Genomic DNA, 24486 nt, shown 5'->3' on the forward strand with positions numbered 1-24486 from the left:
CTCCCATCCATTGCAGAAATCCCTTCCACAGTATGTGAATCCAGTAAGCCCTTGCTTGAACATCTCTACTGATAGAAAGTTAGATCTCTTTTTCTTGGAACATCTCATTCCAACAGTCTCATTCAACACAGGTAGGGTCCTCCTAATCGGTATCTGTATCCTTCTCTTCTAGGTCCCTAAAAAAGCAATTTCAAAATCCAGCTCTCCACTTTTTTCAACACTTTCTCTTTCATCGAGTTTTCTTTAACTCTCAAGGTTCAAGGGTTACTTCATGGTTGACTTGGGCATGATCTCTCTCCTCCTCTTTAGTCCTGTATTCCTAACTACCTCTGAGATACAGGTTATTACATTTAAAAACACCTAACACTAATATCCCTCAATTTCTTTAAACTCCCTTCCCAACATATATGCTATTGTTGCTGTGTATTTTCTCTTGTTTAAAAACTGAATAAAAGGGGTGCCTGGGTGGCTCAGTAATTAAGCATCTGCCTTAGGCTCAGGTCGTGATCCCAGGGTCCTGGGATTGAGCCCCGCATCGGGCTCCCTGCTCCATGGGAGGCCTGCTTCTCCCCCTCCCACTCCCCCTGCTTGTGTTCCCTCTCTCACTGTCTCTCTGTCAAAAAATAAATAAAATCTTTTAAAAAAAAAAATTGAAAAATATATTATTGTTTTCTACAATCTGTGTGTGTGTTTTAACTTTGTATTTTCATCATTCTCATTTTCTTTTGCATCTCAAAGAAGATATTTTACAACTTCCTTTAAGGGTCCAGTATGGCAATTCTTCATTTTTGTTGTCTGAAAATACCTTTAATTTTCCCCTTTCTTAGAAAATATTTTTACTGGATATGGAATTCTAGGTTGATAATTATTTTCTTTCAGAACAGTTTAGGTATCATTCCACTGTCTGACTTCCTCTGTTGCTATTGAGAAATCAGCTGTTAGTCTCCTTTGAAGGTAAGGTCTTTTCTTCCTGATTGCTTTTAAGATCTTTGGCTATGAGGTGTGTCAGTAATGCATGGATTTTTTTTTTTTTAAATCCTGCTGGAGATTTGATGGGTCTTTTTTTTTTTTTTAAGATTTTTTATTTTTTCTTTGACAGAGAAAGAGAGAGAGCACAAGCAGGGGGAGCGACAGGCAGAGGGAGAGGGAGAAGCAGGCTCCCTGCTCAGCAGGGAGCCCGATGTGGGGCTCGATCCCAGGACCCTGGGATCATGACCTGAGCCGAAGGCAGACGCTTAACAGTCTGAGCCACCCAGGTGCCCCTGATGGGTCTTATTAAATATTGCCTCTGTCCCATATTCTCTTTTCTTCTTCTAGCATTCCAATTTGAATACTTTATCTCCCACATCTCTTAAACTCTCTTTTAGTCTGTCCTTCTGTGCTGCTTGTCCATATAATTTCTTCAGTTCTACCTCCCAATTCACTAATAATTTTTTTTATATTTTCCTGAACATTATCTACTATATTCAATCCACCATTAACAAATCCTGTTGATGGATTCTGCCTTCAAATCTCTGATTTATTCCTTAATACTTGGTTCTATTATTATCATCCTAGTTTGGGGCCTTACCTGCTTTTAGCTAAGTTAGAGGGGTCTGTGGGATCTAAAACTTAGCATGCATACAATTAAGGCTTTAGCTTTCTAAAATATGAAGTTGTTATGTTGGTCTCCTATTACAGAATTTTCATCATCTCCTTCTACTTAATGATGGGCTGAGCCCTAAAATATCATTTTTCCAAGATCTGGTCCCACGTTGTCTATCCAACTAAGCACAGATTCTCAGCCCCAAACAGGCCTATTTTCTTTCCGTCCCCTGCACAAGCCATGTGCATTTTTGCTAACATGCTTTTGATCCACAATCTTTCTTACCAAAGTATGCCAAACCTTTCAGGCCTTTCTCCTTTGTAAAGTTTCCCTTGATAAATCCCAACATGCTCACTCTGCTTTCTGATTTCCCTGAGCCCTCGTGTGTGCAGTATATATTTTATTTCTTCACTCAAATACAATTCTTCAGTATTTGAAGTTAAGTTATAAGTAGTCTTAGCTAGAATTCTAAGTTAGGTGTAACTCCAAAGTTTATGCTTTTCTATTATATAAAACTGCCTCTTACATTCAATAAATAATTGTTGATTTGCATGAGAAAAGGAAACAGATGCTATAAAATCAGACATAACAATGCTTTACAATTAACTGCTTTATCTTAGCTTGGTTGCAACAAAATTTTTAAACTTTATTCATACAAGTAAATTTCTCAGGAAATCCCCTCAAAAGGGATTCTGCAGCAGGTTACCAGTAAAGATAAACATTAGCTCCTCCAAATAAAAGTACTTACTTTCTGAATATCTAATCAAACTGCATAAAACCATGCTGCAGGGTAAATGCTAACCCCTATAATTGTAAGCCTAAAGTAACAGCTTACACGTCTGGAAGTTCACTCCAGGGATCACTCCAGTGTTAAGGAAAAGATACTAAAAGCCTAGTTTTATAAATTATTCTTATGTTGATAAACAACCAGTCCAGTTAAACTAGGTTGTATTACACTGTATTTACCCCATTCACTTTATAACCAATAGTCATCATCTTTGGACTAGACTTCAACAATCATGAGAGTGAATGTTATTTGGGGTTTATAATGTAGAACCCTCCTTCAGCATTAAAGTGCTCATCTCTCTTTTATTTCTAAATAATACATGAGAAATCAAACTGAGCCTTGAATTATCTTGAATAATTTAGAGAGTCAGTTTTTAACAGATTTATATTACATATGTATATTTTTCATATATATCATACTACGTATATGTATTTTACATATATATTTTTATATATATATGTAAAAGAACCCTCTTGGCATGTAGATTTTTGGAAAATAGTTGCTTAATTCTAGGCCAATAAGGGAGGACAGACTGGGAAAAGTAAACTATCCTTAGTATTTCTCTCATAGGACAGTGTTTATCTCTCTTACCTTTCCTGTCCCGTCCTTCATCAACACATACTGGCAGACTTCCTAGGGCAATGCAGAAATCCAGACAAGAGAAGGAAGCACACTAAAATAATGGAGGACAGGCTACAGCAGATGGACAGTGTCAGACATCATGTGGGAGAAAAGAAGGAATTATCACAGTTAGCCACTTGGTTCAAGAGAAACTAAAACTAGTTATTTCAAAGGTAGAGAGATAAGAAAAAAAAAGATCTTTTATTTCTTTGCAGCAAGCCTCCTTTTATTAAGAACAGAGAAGAGTTGCAGTTAATTTGGAAATGTGTCTTCAGAGAAACAGATATAACTTAGCAAATAGTACAAAGGGACAAAAGATAAATAAGATTTTTCCCATTTAAAAATATTAATCAAGAGCTATAATATAGGCATTGAGAAAAGAAAAAAAGGCAGAACTATCATCTAGAAGCTGTTAAGAGAACTGTTCTATCTTTTCCAAGAGAATACAGACTATTAAAAGCAAAGGAATCCCAATGTTATAGATAAAAATGATGAATGAGGAATATGCATGTAAGTACCTTTAACTGCACGGTCTCACACTATGAAGAACAATAATGTCACATTTAACAGTGGAGTTCTAGAAACTGAAGAAAGTAGTCCAATGAGGAGCTTTTTCACATCAGGGACAATCTTCTGTACATATTTGCATGACATGAAATACCTCCTCTACCCCTGCCCTAGGAATTACCTCATCTAGATACAACGCTTGAAATACCACCATTGGGAAATAAGAGTCCTTTAGATTTAATACAGCCTTTGTAATTTAGTAATTTTCCCGCCAAATGCAAGAGCTAGGAAAGTTTGAAGCTACTCACACTGGCAGTGTGATTTTGTTTCTTTCAATTAGAGACAGTTTATAAAGAGGGATACCTGGATGGGTCAAGGTATAGGAAAAGAGGCAAAAAAGGATATGTAACCTAAGAAAAACTATTGTACAACCTTGGGTACAACCAGTTGCTATTATGAATACACTTTAGGTTAAAGCCTCTGTATATGTGATTTAGGCATTTCTTAAAAAAATTTTTTTAAGATTTTATTTTCTTAATTCATGTATAGCTAACAGGGCATTTCTTTAAAATTAATTCTCAATTTCAACAAGACAAAGTTGTGACACTTCTAAACAAGGTAAATGACAAGGCTATATTTTGTCAAGGCTATATTTTCTGCAAAGTAAAAGGCAATTTAATGTAAGAATGAATTCATTTTTAAATTTTAAGTGGTTTTATCAATTTTGATAATATCTGAATAGTCTATCCAAATTTGTTAAATAAAATGCATACCTCATATTCTTTTCGGCAAACTTTGGAAATATCATTTTTTGAAGATGCCTAAAAGATAACAAATTTCTCCATCAATTTATTATACATGCTATTCAACAAAGGACAAAAAGAACATAAATTAATATATGTTAATTGCTGGTATGGTATTCTTTATTTCATCAAGGAAAATCTTAAGCTCCAATACTTAAAAGTTCCTAAAAGACAACAAACAATTTTCACGCAAGTTCTTTAAAACAAACAGCCCCAGAACCTACTCAATATGCTAAAACTTCACTCTTTTATGGCTTTAATCTCACATAATAACAGGTCCTGTTGTTATTTCAGAAACTAGATGACTTTGAAAGAAATGTAAATCAGAGAACTTTTTTCTTAGTTGAATTCTACTCTGTAGCAAATTTTCTTGTGAAGCTCTGCCAAGGCATTTATATTTTGCTTTTTCTTTAACCCTTTATATTCTAAATTCTCATACTGATTTATGAGTCAATCTCCTCAGAAAAGATCCACATGTAACGGAGTGGGCAACTAAAGAGGGAAAAGGCTATGCCAGGCAATTAACAAAAGTTATTTTTATGTAATTCTCTTTATGTCCCCCTAGACCCCTTACAGTTCAAATCCTCTGCAACTCAGCTTCATCTCAATGACTGAAGAAGAGCAGCAGATTGCTAGGCTGTGTGCTACTCAAAGAGTATTGCTCAGACTAAATAGTACAGTGGTCTGTATGGAAGTAAAGATGCCACCATGTCTCATGTACTCTGGTCCAGAGACCAGTCATTAAAAGAAGAAAATAAGAAAAGGCTTTCCAGCTGTGGTTTCCAGTCTAACTAAATTTCCCAGTGAAGTCTACTCTCAGCAGTTGGGAGTATGAGCAGCTAGGAGGCCAGTTTCCAGCACTCTGAGGACCACTATGAAAATACACAGAGTGAGGAAGAACTCAGGGGCCTAACTTGAATTGGACTGGAGATCTATCCAATCAAAGAGAAGTCATAGTTCACTGTTGGAGTCATGCTCACCTTAGGAGCAGGGAAGGGATATAAGAACATGCTCAGGGTAAACCCATGATGAAAGAGAGAGGGAAAGATGAAAGCTAAATAAGCCCACTGTGTCATCTGCTCTCATCCAAGCATACTCTAAATTTACACAACCATTTGGAGCCACTCAGCATTGACTAAGTATGACCACAGGCAGAGTACAAAAGGCTTCAGTTCCTATAATATTCTTTCCTCTCTCTTGCGTGTCAGAGAGGAGAATAAGAAAAGGCTGAAGGTCTTACATGCAGCAGCCGTAAATGAGAAAGCAGCAAGTCTAAAAGAAATTGGTCTACGCAAGAAATGCTAAATTTGCAGCTTTTATGGGTCACCTCTCCAAATGTATGAGGTGGGCAAAGTCTAAAACATACACACAGCTAATACTCAAACTGTACTCCATGCTGCTTACGAGCCTGATTGCCCAGTGTTACCTGCTTGCATGCCTGTCGACACTCCAAGGTAATAGCCAGTTCACAGCAGCCTAAGCCAACCCAGCCATCAGACTTCTTAAACACACCTTAAAAAACAAAATGTTCAAATGTTTTGGTCATAAGCAGTAACAACCACAAATGGCATGCCAAATTGGTTCATGGATCTCACTAAAAGTCAAAGCAGGTGTCCACAGGAAAACTCGCTCAGATAGCAGGGCCTCAAAATTATTAAGGCCTTCCTCTCACCCTTACTCCCAGTGCTGTCAGTCTTCTCAGAGCCTGCACAACATAATTATCAGGTGTTTTGTTTTTTCTTTCTTTTCTCTGCCCCCCCAAACTCTCTTTAGATCATTCTCACTCTTGGGTAGATAGCATCTCTAGAAGACACACAGGTTAAGGAAAGCAAGGAGAGGCCTTCCTCACTTTTAGACTGTGAATCAGAGGCAAAGATTCCAATTTAACTTAACATGCAAACAAACAAAAAAGGGCACAAGGGTTATTACATTTAAAATATTAAATACCTAGAATAGCATTAAACCCATGATACTGTTTAGAAACTGATACTTAGTGAACAAACAGGACAGAAAGGTACATTTCCTGTAGGCAAGAACTGACTTTGATGAGTACACTTAATTATGGGGCAAAATGACTATTCCGTTTCAATTTATACACAGCAGCTATTTCTCCAGCCAAATTACGGTAATATCAAAAGGTGATGCAATTATAAAGTGTCCTAATGCATTTTTTTACATCCACTTTTGCAAGTATAAATGTCAATGAATGACTCCTAGAATAATATTAGGAGACACAAGTAACAATTATAAAAAGAGGAAAGACATACGCTCATAGGCATATAGCACATTCCTCCTGATCTCTTTTCAGAAATACTTTAAGCTGCTTCCATGTAATACATACATCTGCAAATTCACATCTAAATTATTATTATTTACATTTGAAAAAAGTGTCAAGAATTTAATGCAATAGGTAACATAGTTCTCCAAATGAAACTAGGGCTTAAGATAACAAATAGAAGCATTCTGCTAAAAAAAAAGTAAACAAATGGCCTGCAAACAAATGGCCTCAAAATTATAAACCACCCCAACTGTTAAAACTAGCTAGAAATACTGCATATCATAAGCTTCTGTATTCCTACATGTTTTAATGGTACAAAGGGTAATAGACTTCCATCTAACCCTTTGCCTAGTATAGTTTCCTCTAAATCTCTGCTGCTTACTATTCAGAATCACTCACGTTTTCTAAATTATTTCGAATGGAATCAATGTAGGTCATAAATTCTGTGAACTTCTATACTATAATACAGTATACTGCTGTTTCCATACACCTAGTGGCCTCCTAGAAACTATTACTGTCCAACAAGGGTTTACAGTATTATGTACAAAGCACTCCATTAGGTATTTTGTGGGTTATGAAATAGATAAAATATATGAATTATCCCATTATGGAGATCACATATGAAGATATCTCTATCTATCAGAGATATAAATTATAAATAAATAATTCCAGGACATTAGGTAGAGGGATAATTGGGAGAATAAGCAAGGATATGGGCAATTCCAAGAAGGCAAATAGACCAATTTGTTTGAAATACAAACTTCAAACAGTGTGAAAGCCTTTAGAGTTCAGAGATACATAAAATATACTTCCTTTATACTTATACTTCCTTTTTTTAACTGGGACTGGAAGCTTTAATCCTGGAAGACTGTGAATGTCAGGCTAGGGAGTTTGGGCTTTATTCTGATGGAAGTGGATATCCCCCCTGAAGGGTCTGTTTTTTTGTTTTTGTTTTTGTTTTTAAGGAGCTGGGGAGGACAGCTATGATATGTTGAAAGACCAGCTACAAGGTTGTTACAATATTCTATTCTCAGAGAATAATAATAATGGCTTGAACTAGGAGTAGAGAGAACAGCTCCAAGATTTTACAAGGAGAGAGTCGATGGAGCTAAAAAGAAAAAGCAATCAAAGATAACTTGAGGGATTCTGGTCTAGTGTCATTCATAAGACAGGCACTTATGAGTTTGGTTTTATTTATTTTTTTAAAAAAGATTTTATTTATTTATTTGACAGAGAGAGAGAGAGACAGCGAGAGACGGAATACAAATAGAGGGAGTGGGAGAGGCAGAAGCAGGCTTCCCGCTGAGCAGGAAGCCCGACGCGGGGCTCGATCCCAGGACCCTGGGACCATGACCTGAACCGAAGGCAGACGCTTAACGACTGAGCCACCCAGGCACCCAATGAGTTTGGTTAAATTTGTACTTCAGTTGTCACCAGGATGCAGAGATCCATCCTGGTGACGTGTCTAGAAGTCGTGAGTGACAACTTAGATTTGAAGGCTATCTTCCCAGTGCTGACTAGTTAACAGTTCTGGGAAGGAAAGCAATTACCAGGGTAAGTATGGAGAGAGAAAAGAGGACCACGTACAGGAATAACCAAGGTCCTTCTTGGGGGGGAGGGGGTGGCAGAGAGGGAAGGTACGAGAGGATAAGGTCATGCATGAGGCTAAGGTGGAGTCATAAGGAGGTAGCGGTCACAATATCAGGTGCTGCAGGGCAGTCAAAGGGAATAAGTACTGAGAAAAGGCCATAAGATTTAGGTACCATGAGATCTTGGTGCTCTTTCAAAGACCAGTTTCACTAGAATGGAAGAAGTAGAGACAAGAGTACAGTTAATGATTGAGTGAATGAGAATAAACTATACATTTGAAAATTTGGGTGCCTACAAGAAAGAGAAGATAGGAACTCAAGGGGATACATTAAGTTACGGGACTATGACACAGATTTTATAATCACAAAGTAAGTTTTTAAAGATAAAGTGCTAAATGTTACACTTCTTTGCTTACCTGGCAAAGATGAATTCATACAACTCCAAATTTCAACCTAAAATTGTAATCACCAAAAGGCTTTTATATAACCAGTTCCTAAATATGACAACTTACACAGACATTATATACAGCTAATTTGATTACGCTTGCCTCTAGATAGTCAGTTCTAAGACCACATGAGTATCAAGCAGCTATTCAGGGAAGAAAAAATAAAACTGAGATGCAAAAATATTGCTTGCTCTCTGCCCATCTTCCCACCTGAGAGCACTAACGATGAGTCTGGGTACTGAGGATGCTTACTGGAATCACTGTTTCTAAGCCCAAAGACAGAAGTGTCTGTAGAGCAAGTAAAGGCAAATGTGTCAGTCAGAATTGTTTGATCAACTTTTCCTCCCTCACGTAATGCAAGCCACCACATCTAAAAAGTCGGTCTCATGTAAGCTCATATTCCGTAGCCTGGCCCACCAGTGTCCCAAACACTGAGGATGGCCCAAGCACTGGAGACATTTTAAGCTACATGATTCAGAGAGGCAAGCAATATATCTACAATACACCAAAAAATGGGAAGACAGGAATAATGAGAAATCACACATTTCCCCTTACCCCAAATTTAACTTTTCAAATTCAAAATAAATATAAAATATAGTTATTATGGTTTTCATAAAATTATCAAAATAATGAGTAAAATTCCAAATTCCAGCTAAATGGTTATAATGAAATTTAAAGACTGTAATACATTTATATTTAATATGATTTTTATATCTACATCCTAGGATAAACAATAAAAGATCAAAGATAATATTCTACCAGCAATTTGTGTGATGATCTTTTTAAAATACCTAGTTAAATTTAACATTTTAATTTGATCACAAACTCAAATCATTTTGAAAGTTTTCCTGAATCTAGAAGTTAACTCATTAGATGGCTTCATTTAGACAAAAGCTTCCATAGTTAAGTTAAACAAGACCTACCATTGTTTCAGGGCAATAATCTGGGGCTCGCTGTAACAGATGCTTTAGTCGGGATTCACTTTTTGAGGAGAATATCTGACAAAAAAAAAAAAAGTTTTTGTGGCATTTTTCTGTAAGAAATAAGAAGAGGTAAAATTTGTTGTGTTCTATACTTATCAGTTGCCTAGAATATTTTCCAACTTCCTTTTATAAATGGAAAACCTTTGGAAAGGTCTAAATTAAGCTGAGGTAACATCTCTTAAACGGTTTGTTAGTTTGGCAAATAATCAAGAAAGTCCATATATGCAAGTCTAGACCCTTTTCTAATGACCAAAAATGGAAAAAAAACACGCTACCAAATCTGTTGGAGGACAAAGGAGAAAAAGAAAGAAAACAGAAAAGAAAAAAAGATAAGTTTATTCTAAACTGTTCTACAAACTACTTTTAGTCAACTGACAACAATGTAAAACAGATTATGTCATACCCTTGATATTAGTGAAGAACAAATATGTGAATAGCATTATGGCATAAGCTTCCATAAAATACCAAGAGAGACAAAGCCATTTTTAATAAAGATGCTGAGGAGCTGACAAGTTCATTCACCAGGCTAACTGGCTCTCTTCCAAATAGAATTTTAATTAATGCAATTACAATTTGATGTCTCAGTAAATTATAAGCGATTATATATGAGATAGAACTTCATGGTTACCTGCAAATAGTCAAGACTGTGAAATCCATGAATGCTAAGGACAATGAAAAAGGATTTATCTCCAGTTAGTTTTAGTAGCCATTTTTTCTCCCAAACTACCAACTATTGTTAATAAGTGACGAGAGCTAGAATATCACCATTTTGCAACCACTAGTGAATTAATGCATTTAGGCAATTATCAATAATGACTATAATGTTAATTACGAAAAGAGACAGACACAATAATGTTATTAGTAAGACCTGCTGAACAAACAAACAAAACCAAAATAAAGCAAAACCTAACCTGAATCTGATCAAGCCTCTTGACCTGTCTCATTAGGTTACTGTTAGCCATGTGTGGCTATCTAAATTTAAACTTAAATCAATTAAGATTAAATAAAATTTAAAATTCAGTTCCTCAAACTCTTTCTCTTTCTCCTCAACCTCTCTAAACACATTTCAAATGTTCACTTGGCACATGTAGCTAGTGGCTACCATACTGGATCACACAGATACAGAATATTTTCATCACTGCAGAAAGCTCTATTGGATAGCTCTGCTCTAAATCTACCTACCAATTACTAAGAAATATAAAGGGAAGGGGAATATATTAAATGGTACCATGAAGTTGCAAATAGCATAATTCAGATTGTGAGAAACTCTACAGGGTAAATGACCAGACTTATTCATCAAATAAGCAAAGTCAGGAAAGCAGTGCTTCAGCTCCCTATGATGACACCATCCAGGAGCCATTTTTGCTTTTAAAAGCTGTTGTTCTTACAATAAATTTGCAGAAAACTTAATTTGCCATAGTGTTTTGACATGAATTCATGTACTCAGATGAGCTGAGTCACTGTCTTGTTTTATAATTAAAGAGTATCTTGCAAAATCTTTCTAAATTCATAATATTGTTTGAGAGGCCCCTGGGTGGTTCAGTTGTTCGAGCAGCTAACTCTTGGTTTTGGCTCAGGTTGTGATCTCAGGGTTGTGGGATCCAGCCCCTAACCCAGCATCACACTCCACACTCAGCAAGGAGTCTGCTCACCCCTCCCCTTCTGCCCCTCCTCCCCCTACCCCCCCTCCCCCCCCCCCCCCCCCCCCCCCCCACCGCCTGCTCCCCCCCATTCCACCCCCCCACCTCCGCTCATGGACGCATGGGCTCTCTCTCTCTCAAATAAATAAATACAGTCTTTAAAAATAAATAAATAAATTCATAATATTGTTTGAGAGAAGTTTTAATTCCAATTAGGTAGCTCTCTATATTTTAGGAAGTGACAAAATCCACATTACTGAAAACTCTTCAAAAGATACTTGAGGCCATTTGTTCTCAAGTGCCAAGGCCAGAACTGCACAACCAAGATGATGAAAGAAGGTTAAGACTTTATAAACAGGTATTGTGTCTCGGTGGAACTTGATTTAAAAGGCTCAATCAGAAAAATTCAAACCTACAGGAAAGTTTCAAGAACACTCACATAGTCTTCATCTAGTTACTCATTATTAAAATTTTGCAACATTTGCTTTAACTCTCTACATATACAGATATTATTGTTATTTTGATGAAACATTTTAGAATTCATTACAGACATGATCATTCATTCCGAATCCCAGCATGTATCTTCCAAGAACAAGGACACTGTCCTATGTCACTGTAATACAATCACCAAATTTAGGATCATAGCATTGATTCATTATTATTATAGTTCATATTCAAATTTCACCAATTTATCCCAATAATGTCCTTTATAGCAACCTTTTTTAATTCCAGGATCCAATCCAAGATTGTATATTGCATTTAGTTGTCATATCTCTGTAGTTCCCTTTAATCTGCAAGTTTCTTAACCCTGACAACTTTGAAGAGTACAGGCTGTTGTTTTGAGGAATATCTCTCAATCTGGGTTTGCCCTATTTTTTCCTCATGATTCAGGTTATATATTTTTGACAGGAATGCTACTTAAGATGCTGTGCTTCTTTTCAGTGCATTATGTCAGCAGACACATATTAATTTGTTTCATTATTGGTGATGTGAACTGTGATGACTTGGTTAAGGTGCTGTCCAGCAGATTTCTCCAAAACAATTATACTTAATAAACAGTTACATAACCTCAACAATTATTATGTAAGCTTACCTGTTCACATACATCATGGCACATTTGATTATCCTTTGAATGATTACAACACAGTGCACCTAGGAGAAAAAATAAACACCAGATGTTGCCCACTGTTAAATAAACAAGATGATTAAACTAAATCAGATGGCTACACAAAATATTTATTCAACAGATTATTATTATTCATTTTAACTCAACAAACTTTTACAAACCAAGAACAGTGTTGTCTGAGCACATGGTCCCTGCCCTCAAGAAGCTTGCAGGCTAATAGTGGAGACTGTCATGTGTACTTTCTATGTACCAGAATTTTACTAAGTTTTCTTTAAGCATTATCTCATTCAATCCTTATAATTACCCTATAGGCTATATTCTATTATTATACCTATAATGTATGACTAAGTGATAAAAAGGCAATGAATTTTGTTTTGGACATGTTAAATTTAAGGTTCCTATAGGACATCCAGATGGAATAGCAGTAAAGTCAGAAATCTAAGCCTGGATTGCAGGTAAAGCCAAGCTGAAAGATCCAAGTTGAAAGTCATCAGCATAAAGGAGATATATGGAAATGAAAGACATAGCCCAGGGAGAGTTTCTAGTAAGAAGTCATCCCAACACCAAATTCTAAAGAACACCAAATCTGAGACATGGGAAGAAACAAGAAAAGACACTGAGATGGAACAGTCAGACAGGTAGGTCAGCCTCGAGAGAGTAGCATTACAGAAGAGGGAATAGTTAGTGGCATGTACCAAAACATACAGGTTAGATTGAAGACTCAAAAAAAGGAAATGGATTTACTAAATAGGAGGCCACTTGGTAACCTTCACAGGGTACTTTCTGTGGAGCTAGAAGTGGATGATATTAAGGAGTAAACCAGAGGTGAGGAAGTATAAACGAGAAACATTAGCTCTCAATAAGTCTGGCAGAAATGAGAGGGAAGGGGCACCCGGGTGGTGCAGTCAGTTAAGCGTCCAACTCTTGATTTCTGCTCAGGTCATGATCTCAGGGATTGAGTCCCTGAGAAGGGCTCCACGCTCAGCGGGTAGTCTGCTTGGGATTTTCTCTCTCTCTCTCCCCCGCTCTGCCCCTTCCCTGCTCTCTCTCTCTCAAATAAATCAATCTTAAAAAAAAAAAAGAAGAAAAGAAATGGGAGGGGAAAAAAAGAGCAGTGGTTACAGAAGGATGCAGGATCAAGGGAAGGAAAAATCCTTCTCCATTTGCAGTTGGCCTTTGTCCCCGATTCCTGGGAGGAAGACTCTAACCCTTGGAATTTCTAGAGTAAGAGGTGTTTCTTTGTTATGCTAATGAGGTGACACCCCCCCCCAACCCCCAGATAGCTTCAGGATGGGGACTGACATGCCAGACAGACCAGCCATTTGATTAGAAGGTTAGAAGGTTGGGACTTTGAGCTCCGTGATAGCAGCCCAACCTCTAGCAAGACAGGGGGATGAAGATCAAGTTCAACCCATATGGCCAATAATCAAATCAATCATGTCTATGTGATGAAATCCCAATGAACACTAGATACTGGAGCTCAGTGGACCTTTCCTAGGTGGTGAAGACACTGATGTGCCAGGAGGGTGATACACACTGATTCCGTGAGGAGAAGACACAAAAGCTCCGTATTTCCTCCCAGACCTCACCCTGTCTGTCTCTTCATTTGGCTGGTCCTCCTGATTTGTATCCTTTATAATAAAACTGTAATCATAACTAGAGCGCTGCCCTGAGCTCTGTGCATCATTCTAGTGAATTACTGATTTTGAGGTGGTCGTGAGAAGCCTGGATTTATAGCCAGTTGTTCAAAAGTGTGGGTGGCCTGGGGACCGCCTAAGTGTGGCTGGCGTCTGGGGTAAGTACTGTCTTGTTGGGGACCATGCCCTTTAACTTGTGGAGTCTGTTCTAACTCTGGGTGGTTAGTGCCAGAATTGAACTTCCATACCACACAGTTGTGGTTGAAACAGAATATTGGAGAAATGAGGTGACTGCTGGAAAGGGATACGGGTTTAAGAAAAGGCACTGAGGGGTGCCTGGGCGGCTCAGTCGGTTAAGCAGCTGCCTTCGGCTCAGGTCATGATCCTGGGGTCCTGGGATTGAGTCCCGCATCAGGCTCCCTGCTCGGTGGGGAGTCTGCTTCTCCCTCTCCCTCTGCCCTTCCTCGTGCTCTCTCTCAAATAAATAAAATCTTAAAAAAAGAAAGAAAGAAAGAAAGAAAAGGCATTGAGTTTGGGGCAAGGGATGCAATAGTGAATAAATGTTATGTTCTGGGGCGCCTGGGTGGCTCAGTCAGTTGAACGTCTGCCTTCGGCTCGGGTCGTGATCCCAGGGTCCTGGGATAGAGCTGCATCGGGCTTCCTGCTCAGCGGGGAGTCTGCTTCTCCCTCTCCCTCTGCCTGCCGCTCTGCCTACTTGTGCTCGCTCTCTGTGTGTCAAATAAAATCTTAAAAATAAATAAATAAATGTTATGTTCTGACTTTATCAGGTTACAGTCTGATGGTAAAACGAAGTCTAGACAAGAGGAAAGGATATAAGGACACTAATAAATTATGAGGTAAGTTGATGGCCTCCATTTTCTCAGTGAAACACAGATTAGGTCTGAAAACAAAAAGGGTTGAGATGGGGTTGGGGGCTTGAAGTGAAACTGTGGAAGTGTGGAGCAGTCACTTTGGAGAACAGAGAAAGGAGGCAACTATAAATACGTTTCTCAAACTTGTATTCTATTCATGAGTTGTTAATATCTACCCCTCAGGAGAAAACGTTTCATGTTCAAAGAACTGGGAAATGAAGGATTAAAAAAAGTTAAAGAGAATTCCTTATTGCAGGACTTCACAAAGCCTTTAATATGTTTATACATTACTAATCTCCCAAAAAGAGATCTAAGTAGACAGACTTCTCAGAGCACAGAACACTTTTTTCATGCCACTTACTAACATTTCAGAATGCCAGTTTGAGAAACATCAAATTAGAGAAAAGGAAAAACACTGCCAAGCAGCATTACAGGCCAAGAAATGCATAAATGGTCTATAGAAATAAACAGCAGGGAGATGTTATTATTCTAGAGTGTACCTGACTGGAAAAAAGATATAGCTGGATTGATCGGGGGCTATCAAGAGACAAGATGAAAATATTACATTTCAGGCAGCTGGATCTGATACAATGGTTTAAAATATAAAAAATTTGCGGGCGCCTGGGTGGCTCAGATGGTTGGGCGTCTGCCTTCGGCTCAGGTCGTGATCCCGGGGTCCTGGGATCGAGCCCCACATCAGGCTCCTGGCTCAGCGGGGAGCCTGCTTCTCCCTCTCCCTCTTCCTCTCTCCCTGCTCATGCTTTCTCTCTCTCTATCTCTGTGTCTCAAATGAATAAATAAAATATTTAAAATAAATAAATAAATAAATAAAATATAAAAAATTTGCAACATAATCTCCTCAAATGCAATCTATACAATTTCAGTACACAAATTAGATGAAAGCAGAGCTTTTTTGATTGAAGGTAGGATTTGTATTGGAGGAAAATGAACGAATAGATGAATAAACGAAGAGCTCTTTAGATCTCACCAACAAGCCTTCTACGTTCAAAACTGGAAATTGTTCTCCATAAAACAGGGTATAAGTGGGGCAATCACTCATGAGGCTTTCTCAAAATCCCTTCTCCCCTGCCATGCCACACCATGCTCCCCCCATCTGCTAAGATTCTAGTTATGTCCCCAGTCTCATTACTCATTAGAATGAGAAGGGCAGATAGGAAAAAGAAAAACAAAACAAAACCAAAAAAAGGCTCTCTTGTGCGATAATGATGTGCTCTTTTGAAGTGCTGAAGAAGTTGCCACTTTCTACTATCCTCTAACACAAAGGTCATTTGAGGGCAAAAAAATCCGGCTGATCATGAGCAAAGATAACTCAGGATAACATATGGTCCCAATAAGCACAAGCTTAGCAAAAAGTAAACAATCAGGCAGACAAGAGTCTGATTTGGGCCTAGGGATTTTTGAAAAACAGTTTCTTGGAGCAAAGGTCTATTTAGAACAGAAACAAAATGTGTTATAATTAAAAATCCAATAACAATAGAAAGTTTTATTAAAAATATAAATATAAAAGCCCATTTTTTCCTATTTAATAGTTAAGGTCAAATTTACAATGTAGTGACCCCTGAAGTTAAACTTTTAAAATAATTCTTTTTTTCATTAAGAAACCCAAAACTTTGGAAAATAAGAAGAAAAATGATCTATACTCCCACTGTCTTGCCAGAACCTATGTTGACATTTTGACTTCCTTCTAGTCTTTCCAAAAGCCTTCTGATAACTCTGACAATACGGGATTACAGAGGGCAGCCCAAAGTCTTCTGGTAATAACTCCCTTCCCCCTCCCAACGGAGCATTCCTCTCTAATAGTACATTTCCTCCCTTGAGAGGGCTGCCACACTCCATGAACAGGCTAGGGGACCTATGTATGTTCCATTATATTTTCCATACCCTATCCTTAACCTTAGCCATTATTATATTGGTGTACATTTTTTTTCCTTTGAAACAACAAAACTTTTTAGAATCTTTAACACATTTTTCAAGAAATAAAAGTCTACAAATAGACATCAATTCACATGACTTCATTAAGAATGGGGAGAAGGGATTCAAATGCAATTAATGTGGCAACTAAAGGTCTTTGTCTTTTTTAGAGCTATTAAAATGAATTAATTGGGTCATTTAACAATTAGAGTGCAAAAAAACTCTCCAAGGCCTAATGTTTTTACAGAAGACAATTAATTCTAGAAATGTTTTGTTTTTATAATTTGATTCTAATCTAATTTCTTGTTCTTCAAGAAAAATAGTTTAAAACTCTGCTTATGCCCAAGAAATGGAATTGAACAGATAAACGTAAATTAGTTAAAAATAAAACGATACTGACATGACGAAAATAAAAAGCTCAGGTGTTATCTTCATTAAAGACATAAGGATGAGTGTCATATTTTGCACCCTATTCCAAGAGTCTATAATTATAAAATTAATAAAAACCAAAGAGATTGCTAAAAGCCATGTATATTGGCTTTAAGAAGGTATTAGTGGAACCTAGAAATATGCAAGCAGAATTACCCAATAATTAGAAACATCAAGGACTAACAGTTTGGGCCACATGTGTACTAAAGATAGGCAAGTAAGCAGGAAGCACATGCTCCAGCCACAAGAGAAAAATGCAACTTCTAAGACCAACCAGCACTTAAGAAAACAAATAGCCTAATCTAAAACTAAAATATTCATAGAATTATAGGATTTTTGAAGTTAAAAGGAAATTTGCCACAGAAACCTCCTAAAAGCTATAATTCAATTTAGTTAATGAAAAGCCATTCTTGCTTTCTTTTCTAAAGAAAATAAAGATTCCCCCTAATTAATGTCTTCCTAAAGAATTACTAAAACAGAATATGTATATCTCACACTGTTGAGGAGGAAAAAAACTAAATCTGAGCTGATACTGGAAAAGGTCATTCTAAATAAAAAAGACTTCTTGGGCGCCTGGGTGGCTCAGTTGGTTAAGTGACTGCCTTCGGCTCAGGTCATGATCCTGGAGTCCCTGGATCGAGTCCCGCATCGGGCTCCCTGCTCAGCAGGGAGTCTGCTTCTCCCTCTGACCCTCCCCTCTCTCATGTACTCGCTCTCTCTCATTCTCTCTCTCTCTCAAATAAATAAATAAAATCTTTAAAAAAAAAAAAAATAAATAAAAATAAATAAATAAATAAATAAAAAAGACTTCTTAATAATAAAAAACTGATCTTACTTTTAATCACATTTTTATTTTCAAAACAGCCTGGAAATTGACACTTCTAAACATTTAAATGACAACTACATCTTCAACTTAAAAGTACATTCTTGCATTGTTACATTTATTCCTTTAAAAATACATGGTGCTTGTGTTTCTATACAAAATATATCATCAGCTAAGGAAGAGCCAAACAGTAAAGTGACTACCCATATACCCACTACCTGGGTTCAACATTGCTAACATTTCATCATACTGCTTTATTTATCTATCTAGACAGATGTATTTTTTTTTTCTGAATCATTGGCAAGTTACAGATATCCTTCTCCATTGCTTGCCTTATACTACAGTGCCAAAACACCCAATTATATTCATTTGATTCTATTACCAATATGACTGCCAGATAGACCCCTCATGAAGTCACTCTTCTAATAAAGGGGGTTTCCAAGTCTTGTAACTTTACCTTCCCTGACCTTCTATTATTTTTTAACAAGGAAAGCCTACAGTTACCTTGGACACAGCCTTCTGACTGAAATGTTTAGTGCCCTTTCCCCGCTGACCTAAATCCAGAACATCTTTCAAGGCTTAAATCCCACCTCAACTCTTAGTAAGACTTTCTTCTCCAATAACTCTAAGCCCTATTGATTTTTTGGTTATTGAAGGCCCTGATATTCTAGTCAGAACTGGCAACTTCAACATTTAAATCTTCTCTAATCGCTTCATGTGTGTACTTATGGTACTCCCAGTTTGACTGTAAACTTCTTGTATCCATTTAACATACTGCTCAGCTCAAAAAATGGTATTCATTGGTTAATAAGTAATAATTTCCTAATTATACAATGATTTTTATCAGAAAAAAAGTACAAAAAGTTATATTTCTCCCACTGGAACACTTCAGTACCACATTTCATTTGGTGACCAACCCATAATTTAGCAACATATGAGGTTTTGGCCTAAGTCAAAAGATAAATTGGACCCAATCATATATTCAGGCACAGAAGTGTGCAGCCAGGTGGTGGTGGACCCTGAAACCATAAGGTCAAGAAGAGCTGTGGCTAGGGAAGCTGAAGTTTCATGGTAGCCCAGAAATGATGAGTAAAAAGAGGAAGCTGATTGGTGGAGAGTGGGAAATGCAAGAGATGCATAGAGAAGCTATGGAAGGTAGAGAGAGACTATCTCTAACAGTAATTTTAGCTCCTGGCAGCTTTCTGGTTCCCACAGCAGTCCCTGAGGTCTGCTTTGCTGAATTTCCTACCTTTGGATTTCTATGTGCTTCCCTGTTAGATGTTACATACTAGCCCCCTAATCCTGAGCTACCTTGGTTTCTGTTCCCTTAGGGGGTCAAAAGAGCCATAACCCAGACATTCATCATTCTGAAAAACTAAAGCAAAGGACTCTTGCAAGGTCCTCCCCAAAGAGGCTAACAGCCAGTATTTTTGCTTTGTCTATTCTACACTGTAGGCCCCCCATCTATAAAACAAGGAATCTAAAAGTATAAATGTCTGGCACCCAGTGGTATATTCCATGATCAGAGAGTTTCTCTTAATACTACACTTTTCTTGACATCTTTTTCATGTTATTTGTGTGCTTTACAGCATCCATCATATTATGTGCTATATACTGAACTAAATCACATTTTTCCTCAGATATATTCTTCACATTTAGAATATAAATGGATGTGTACTAATACAACCACATAATGTTAGCAATGAAGATATATATATGATACTTAATGTCTGAATTTCCTACTAAATAAAAAACCCCATGAAAGCAGAGACCATGTCTGTTTTTGCTTACCCTTTTACACCTTGCACCTATCACAGTATCTGGCACTATTAACAGCTTAACAAATATTTGCTGAATGGATTACTGACAGGTATGAAATGGACCTAGAGCAGCTATTCCTAATATCCATCTTAAACATATACAAAACTGGAACTTTTGATGCTCTTCTTGGCTCACCTTGCCAACCTTCCTCCAATCTGTGCTCCTCCCCATCTTCCAGACTTCAGTAAATGGCATCATTTTTTACTAAACTGCTCAAGGTAAAAATCTACAAGTAATCTTTAATTTCTCCTTCCCTCACTTCCCACATCTGATCCATCAGTGGTATCCTGAATCTCTCCTCTTTTACCTCCACCACCACTTCACTGTAAATCACCACTATCTCCTGTTTCGCCTACTGCAGAGGGCTTCTTCCAGTCGAACTGCTGTTACTCCTACTCCACTACAATCACTTTTTTTCATTCAGCAGCCAGAGTGATCTAAAATATAAATCGAAGCTTACATCTCTTACATAACAGTCTACTGGTTTCTTTCTGCACAAGGAATAAAATTCATAATCCTCACGTGGCTTTTTGCAAGGCTCAGTACTGTTAGCCCTAGCCCACTCTCCTGCTCACTATGTTGCAACCATACTGGTTCCTTCTTGTCTTTGGGCCTCTGCACTTTCTGGTCCCTATCCCTGTCTTAGACCTGCAGTCTTCAGATTTTGTTTCTGAACTTTATCTTCCCAAAGAGGCCTCTCTTGTCATCACTATGTAAAGAACCCCCCCCACCACCCACAATTCTGTTATCAGCTGGTTTCCTTCACATCATACTTATCACTATCAAAAATCATTTTATTTATCTGTTTATTGTCTATCTTTCCTCTGGTAGAATGTAAGCTCCTTGAGAGAAGCAATCCTGTACTTAGAACAGTGGCTAACATCTAGCAAGCACTCAATACTTTTTTTTGAATAAACAAACCTCTGTGGGATGTTTTGCTCTTTTAAAAACCACATTTAGGGCGCCTGGGTGGCTCAGTCTTTAGGCGTCTGCCTTCGGCTCAGGTCATGATCCCAGGGTCCTGGGATCGAGTCCCACATCGGGCTCCCTGCTCGGCGGGAAGCCCGCTTCTCCCTCTCCCGCTCCCCCTGCTTGTGTTCCTGCTCTCGCTGTCTCTGTCAAATAAATAAATAAAATCTTTAAAAAAAAAAACAAAAACAAAAAAACCCACATTTAAAGTGTATAAAAACCACCTCCTTGACATCGTCCCATTTTCTTCTAGAAGAGGCACACAGTGAAAAGTATGGTTATTGAGATTGCTTAACTCTATGGATATGAGACAGGAACTCTGAGCAGCATACCAGAATAAACTGTCATATCTGGTCTATCACCAATCCTAGCTCTTTCCACAATGTGGGCCAAGATATGTCTTTGGGAAGAGAATCTGCTTTTTATTACTTTCCTCCAGATAGATGTTTGCTTTTTCTAACTTAAAATTCATTACATTCTTTTTCAGGATTCTAGGCTGACTATTACATAATTCCTTAAATGTCAACTTATTGAAATTTAGCCCTTAATGTCTCATCTTTCCTTTTTTTGTAACATTACAAAACATCTTAAATAGAAACAGAGCTACTATCAGATGCCATGACACACAGATCCTGAGACCACAGCATAGGGTCCCATCCCATCCTTCAAAGAGAACATCAGAAATGGCCGGGGGGGGGGGGGGGGGGGGGGGGCGGTGCTACGACTGGAAAGTACACTGGGATAGGAAGAGTGGCATTACACCAATGTAGAAGGTGTGCCCAAACTTCACAAGAGATAATAATCACTGAGCTAGTAATATCATTCCCTCACCTCCACCCCCAGTAATAGCAATAAAAATCTCTAAGAACAGATAAGACTTCTAAGTAAAGCCTTATACCAGGGGATATATAGGAATACCCAGACTTGGAGAGAAAAAAGACTGTCTGATCAGCAATAAAAGCCAGACCTTCACTGAAATACAATTTAATATTCTGTTCTCAATTTTTATTTAGGATTGAAGAACTTTTCCCACACTTTCTACAAAATCACAATGGAAGCTTTTGTCCATTGTATTACTCAATGTCCTTTATGTAAGGACCAGGTAATAAATGCTTCCTAGAACTTAGAACACAGGACAAATCTCATTTTTAGATCAAACTTGGAATTTTTCTTTTTATCAAACAATACAAACTATATGTTGTCATGGATTTTTAGAGCTGGAAGGGCCTTTAGAAATTATGTAGCCCAGCATTTTCTAATGTCCTTTAGGTATCATGAAGAAAAAGAGTTCATAAGCAAACAAGCTTTTCTTTCTTTCTATAATAATTTTATTGAGATATAAATCATGTTAAATTAATAAAGCAAGGAGGCCATTAGACTGAGGTGGTTATTTAATGCCTTGATAGCCTACTTAAGCAAACAAAAACCTAAGCCTATAATGCCTCAAGGTTAAGAAATCAAAACCTAAGGACATCCAATCACAGCTACCCAGGCTTTCCCAATAAGGCATCCACTTAAGCTATAGCCAATCAAATAATTTCCTTGCTTTGCTTCTACCTCTTCTCTGTCAAAATCTTTCCGCTAGCTCCTGTCACTTCCTGTTTGGTGCTATTTGATTCAAATCAATTTTTGATTTAAACTCTTAAAATGTTTAATATGCCTCGGTTTATACATTAACAATCACATACCATTAAATGCACCCTTTTAAAGTGTATAGTTTAGTTGTTTTTAAAATAAAATATTCACAGAGTTGTGCAACCATCACAACTACTTAAGAACATTTTCATTACCGTAAAAAGAATCCTTGTACCCTTTATTGTGAGTCTAACATGTTTCGTGAATTTATAAAAAAAGGTACAATGTGCAGTGTTTCCCAAGCTTATTTAATAGTTAACGTTTCAGTGCTTACTATACACTATTCTAAATTCTATACATGTATTACTTCAATTAATTCTCACAATAAAATCCATAAGGTACTATATATAATAAATGTGGATATTAACGCAAAAAAGACTAAGGCTAAGTAACTTGTTCAAATATTCTTAATTACTCCACAGAATCAAGTGGTTGTGGGATGAGAATGGACAACTAGTATTCCATGGACCATAACTTTGGAAGTGCTTTAGATCAACTTAATGAGAAAAATGGGGCCCAGAAAGGTCAGCTGATTTAGCCAAGTATACACAGCATATTCTCATTCTCTCTCTCCCTCTCTCTCCTTTGATGTCTAATTGACAGCCAAATTTAGAACCCAGTTACAATTAACTATTTAATCCCAGGTACCTGACACAATTCTCTCCCCTCTTTAAATACTTTATTGTCTTAAAAAACAAACAAACAAAACCTTTAACATTTTAAGTTATCTTAAAACCTTGTTGGGGTTGATTTTGCTTGTTCTAGGTGTCTCTCCCTGTAGGCAATGCACTTCTCTGCTTTGCTTGTGTAAATCCCAGCCATCTTCTAATGTTTGTGCAATCGGGGGATCATTCAATTTTCCTCCCATCCTAGATGGATGTCATCTCTCTCCCTCTGTGCACCCAGTCTTCCATCTCCTCTGGACACGTCTACCTTGAATCCCAGCGGCTTGAGTCCTGCTGTACCCCACCTCCTACAGAGCTCTCGGGGGAACAAGAGTTGGCATCAACTCCTAAAGCCCAGAAAGTGGGAAGCACTGAACAATTTCTTATCCATTCTTGGTTTAATTCCTTAAGAGCAGAAACACAACTCTCCTTAAGCCCAACAGCCCCCAGAAAACAGTTTATTGATTTTTAATCTATCTCCCGCCAGAGCCCAGCGCTACCTTGGACAAACCGTGCACCCACCGCGGATGGCAGCAGAATTGGATTTAGCAGGCTCGGGCCCATTCTCTTCAGAGACTTGAACCTGGTAGGCTGTGGGGCCCATCAACGCTCGCCGCCTGAGGTCTGCCTTTCTGAACCGTAGGTCAAGTTACAATAACTGGCCAGGGCGGCGGTAAGGCAGCTGTACCTCGGAAATCCCATCCAACCCTCGCGACCGTCCTGGGCAAAGGCATTTCACCAGTTCTGGCAGACCCGAGTCCGCTGTGGGGGTGAGGGCCGAGACGGGGGCCCCTGTCCTGTGGGTGACAGGGCAAGGCCTCGAACCCGGGTCACCGTCCCCAGTGCAGCAGACGTTCGGTGCGGAGAGAGCGAGGGTGGAGAGGGCTCCTCGCTCGTGCCGTCTCAGAGCCCCCTCCCGCCTGCCGGGACGTCCGGACCCTGGGTCACCGGACTTGGGCCAGGTCTGGGGGTCGCGGGCACCCCCGCCCCCTGCCTCGCGCCATCTTGGAGCGCTGAGGCGGCCGCCCTGGACCGCCCCGAACCGCTGCTCTAGCAGTTACTCACCCGCACTGCCAGGGGCCAGGCCCCCTGCCACCTCCGCGACCCCCGCCACGGCCAGAAGAAGCAGCAGCGCGCCTCGCGGGGAGGCCGGGACGGCCGCCATGTCCGGGCCGGGGGTCCGGAGCCGCGGGATGCTCGGACCCAGCCTGGCAGCCGCCGCTGCTCGCGGAAGCCCCGCCCCGGCGGCCTGGACCTTTATTGATTGGCTGCGGCGCTCTCAAGCCCCGCCCCTCGGCCTCTGGGAGTTTCCAAAACCTGCTGGGGGCGGGAACATTC

The 24486-nt window shown here is 38.7% G+C and overlaps 1 protein-coding gene across 4 annotated transcripts in view; it reads right to left on the reverse strand.

The window, feature by feature from the left end:
* The window catches only part of RECK (reversion inducing cysteine rich protein with kazal motifs), a 72089-nt gene extending 47713 nt beyond the window's left edge, over positions 1–24376 (reverse strand). Inside the window, exons 1-7 of one of the 4 annotated variants that reach the window (XM_032396798.1) lie at positions 24214–24294; positions 12333–12391; positions 10228–10261; positions 9540–9614; positions 8587–8623; positions 5730–5815; positions 4274–4321 (exon numbers count right to left, since the gene is read on the reverse strand). In XM_032396798.1, coding sequence (XP_032252689.1) covers positions 4274–4321; positions 5730–5815; positions 8587–8623; positions 9540–9614; positions 10228–10261; positions 12333–12349 — 297 coding nt within the window. In that variant the 5' untranslated portion in view covers positions 12350–12391; positions 24214–24294. Of the gene's footprint in view, positions 1–2963; positions 3502–4273; positions 5660–5729; positions 5816–8586; positions 8624–9539; positions 9615–10227; positions 10262–12332; positions 12392–24213 lie in introns of those variants that run through there. The other 3 variants (XM_032396797.1, XM_032396801.1, XM_032396800.1) reach the window with 3 other exon arrangements.
* Between the last annotated feature and the right edge of the window lie 110 nt (positions 24377–24486).

The sequence above is a fragment of the Phoca vitulina genome, unplaced genomic scaffold (assembly GCF_004348235.1).
Source record: "Phoca vitulina isolate PV1807 unplaced genomic scaffold, GSC_HSeal_1.0 scaffold94, whole genome shotgun sequence".
NCBI lineage: Eukaryota > Metazoa > Chordata > Mammalia > Carnivora > Phocidae > Phoca > Phoca vitulina.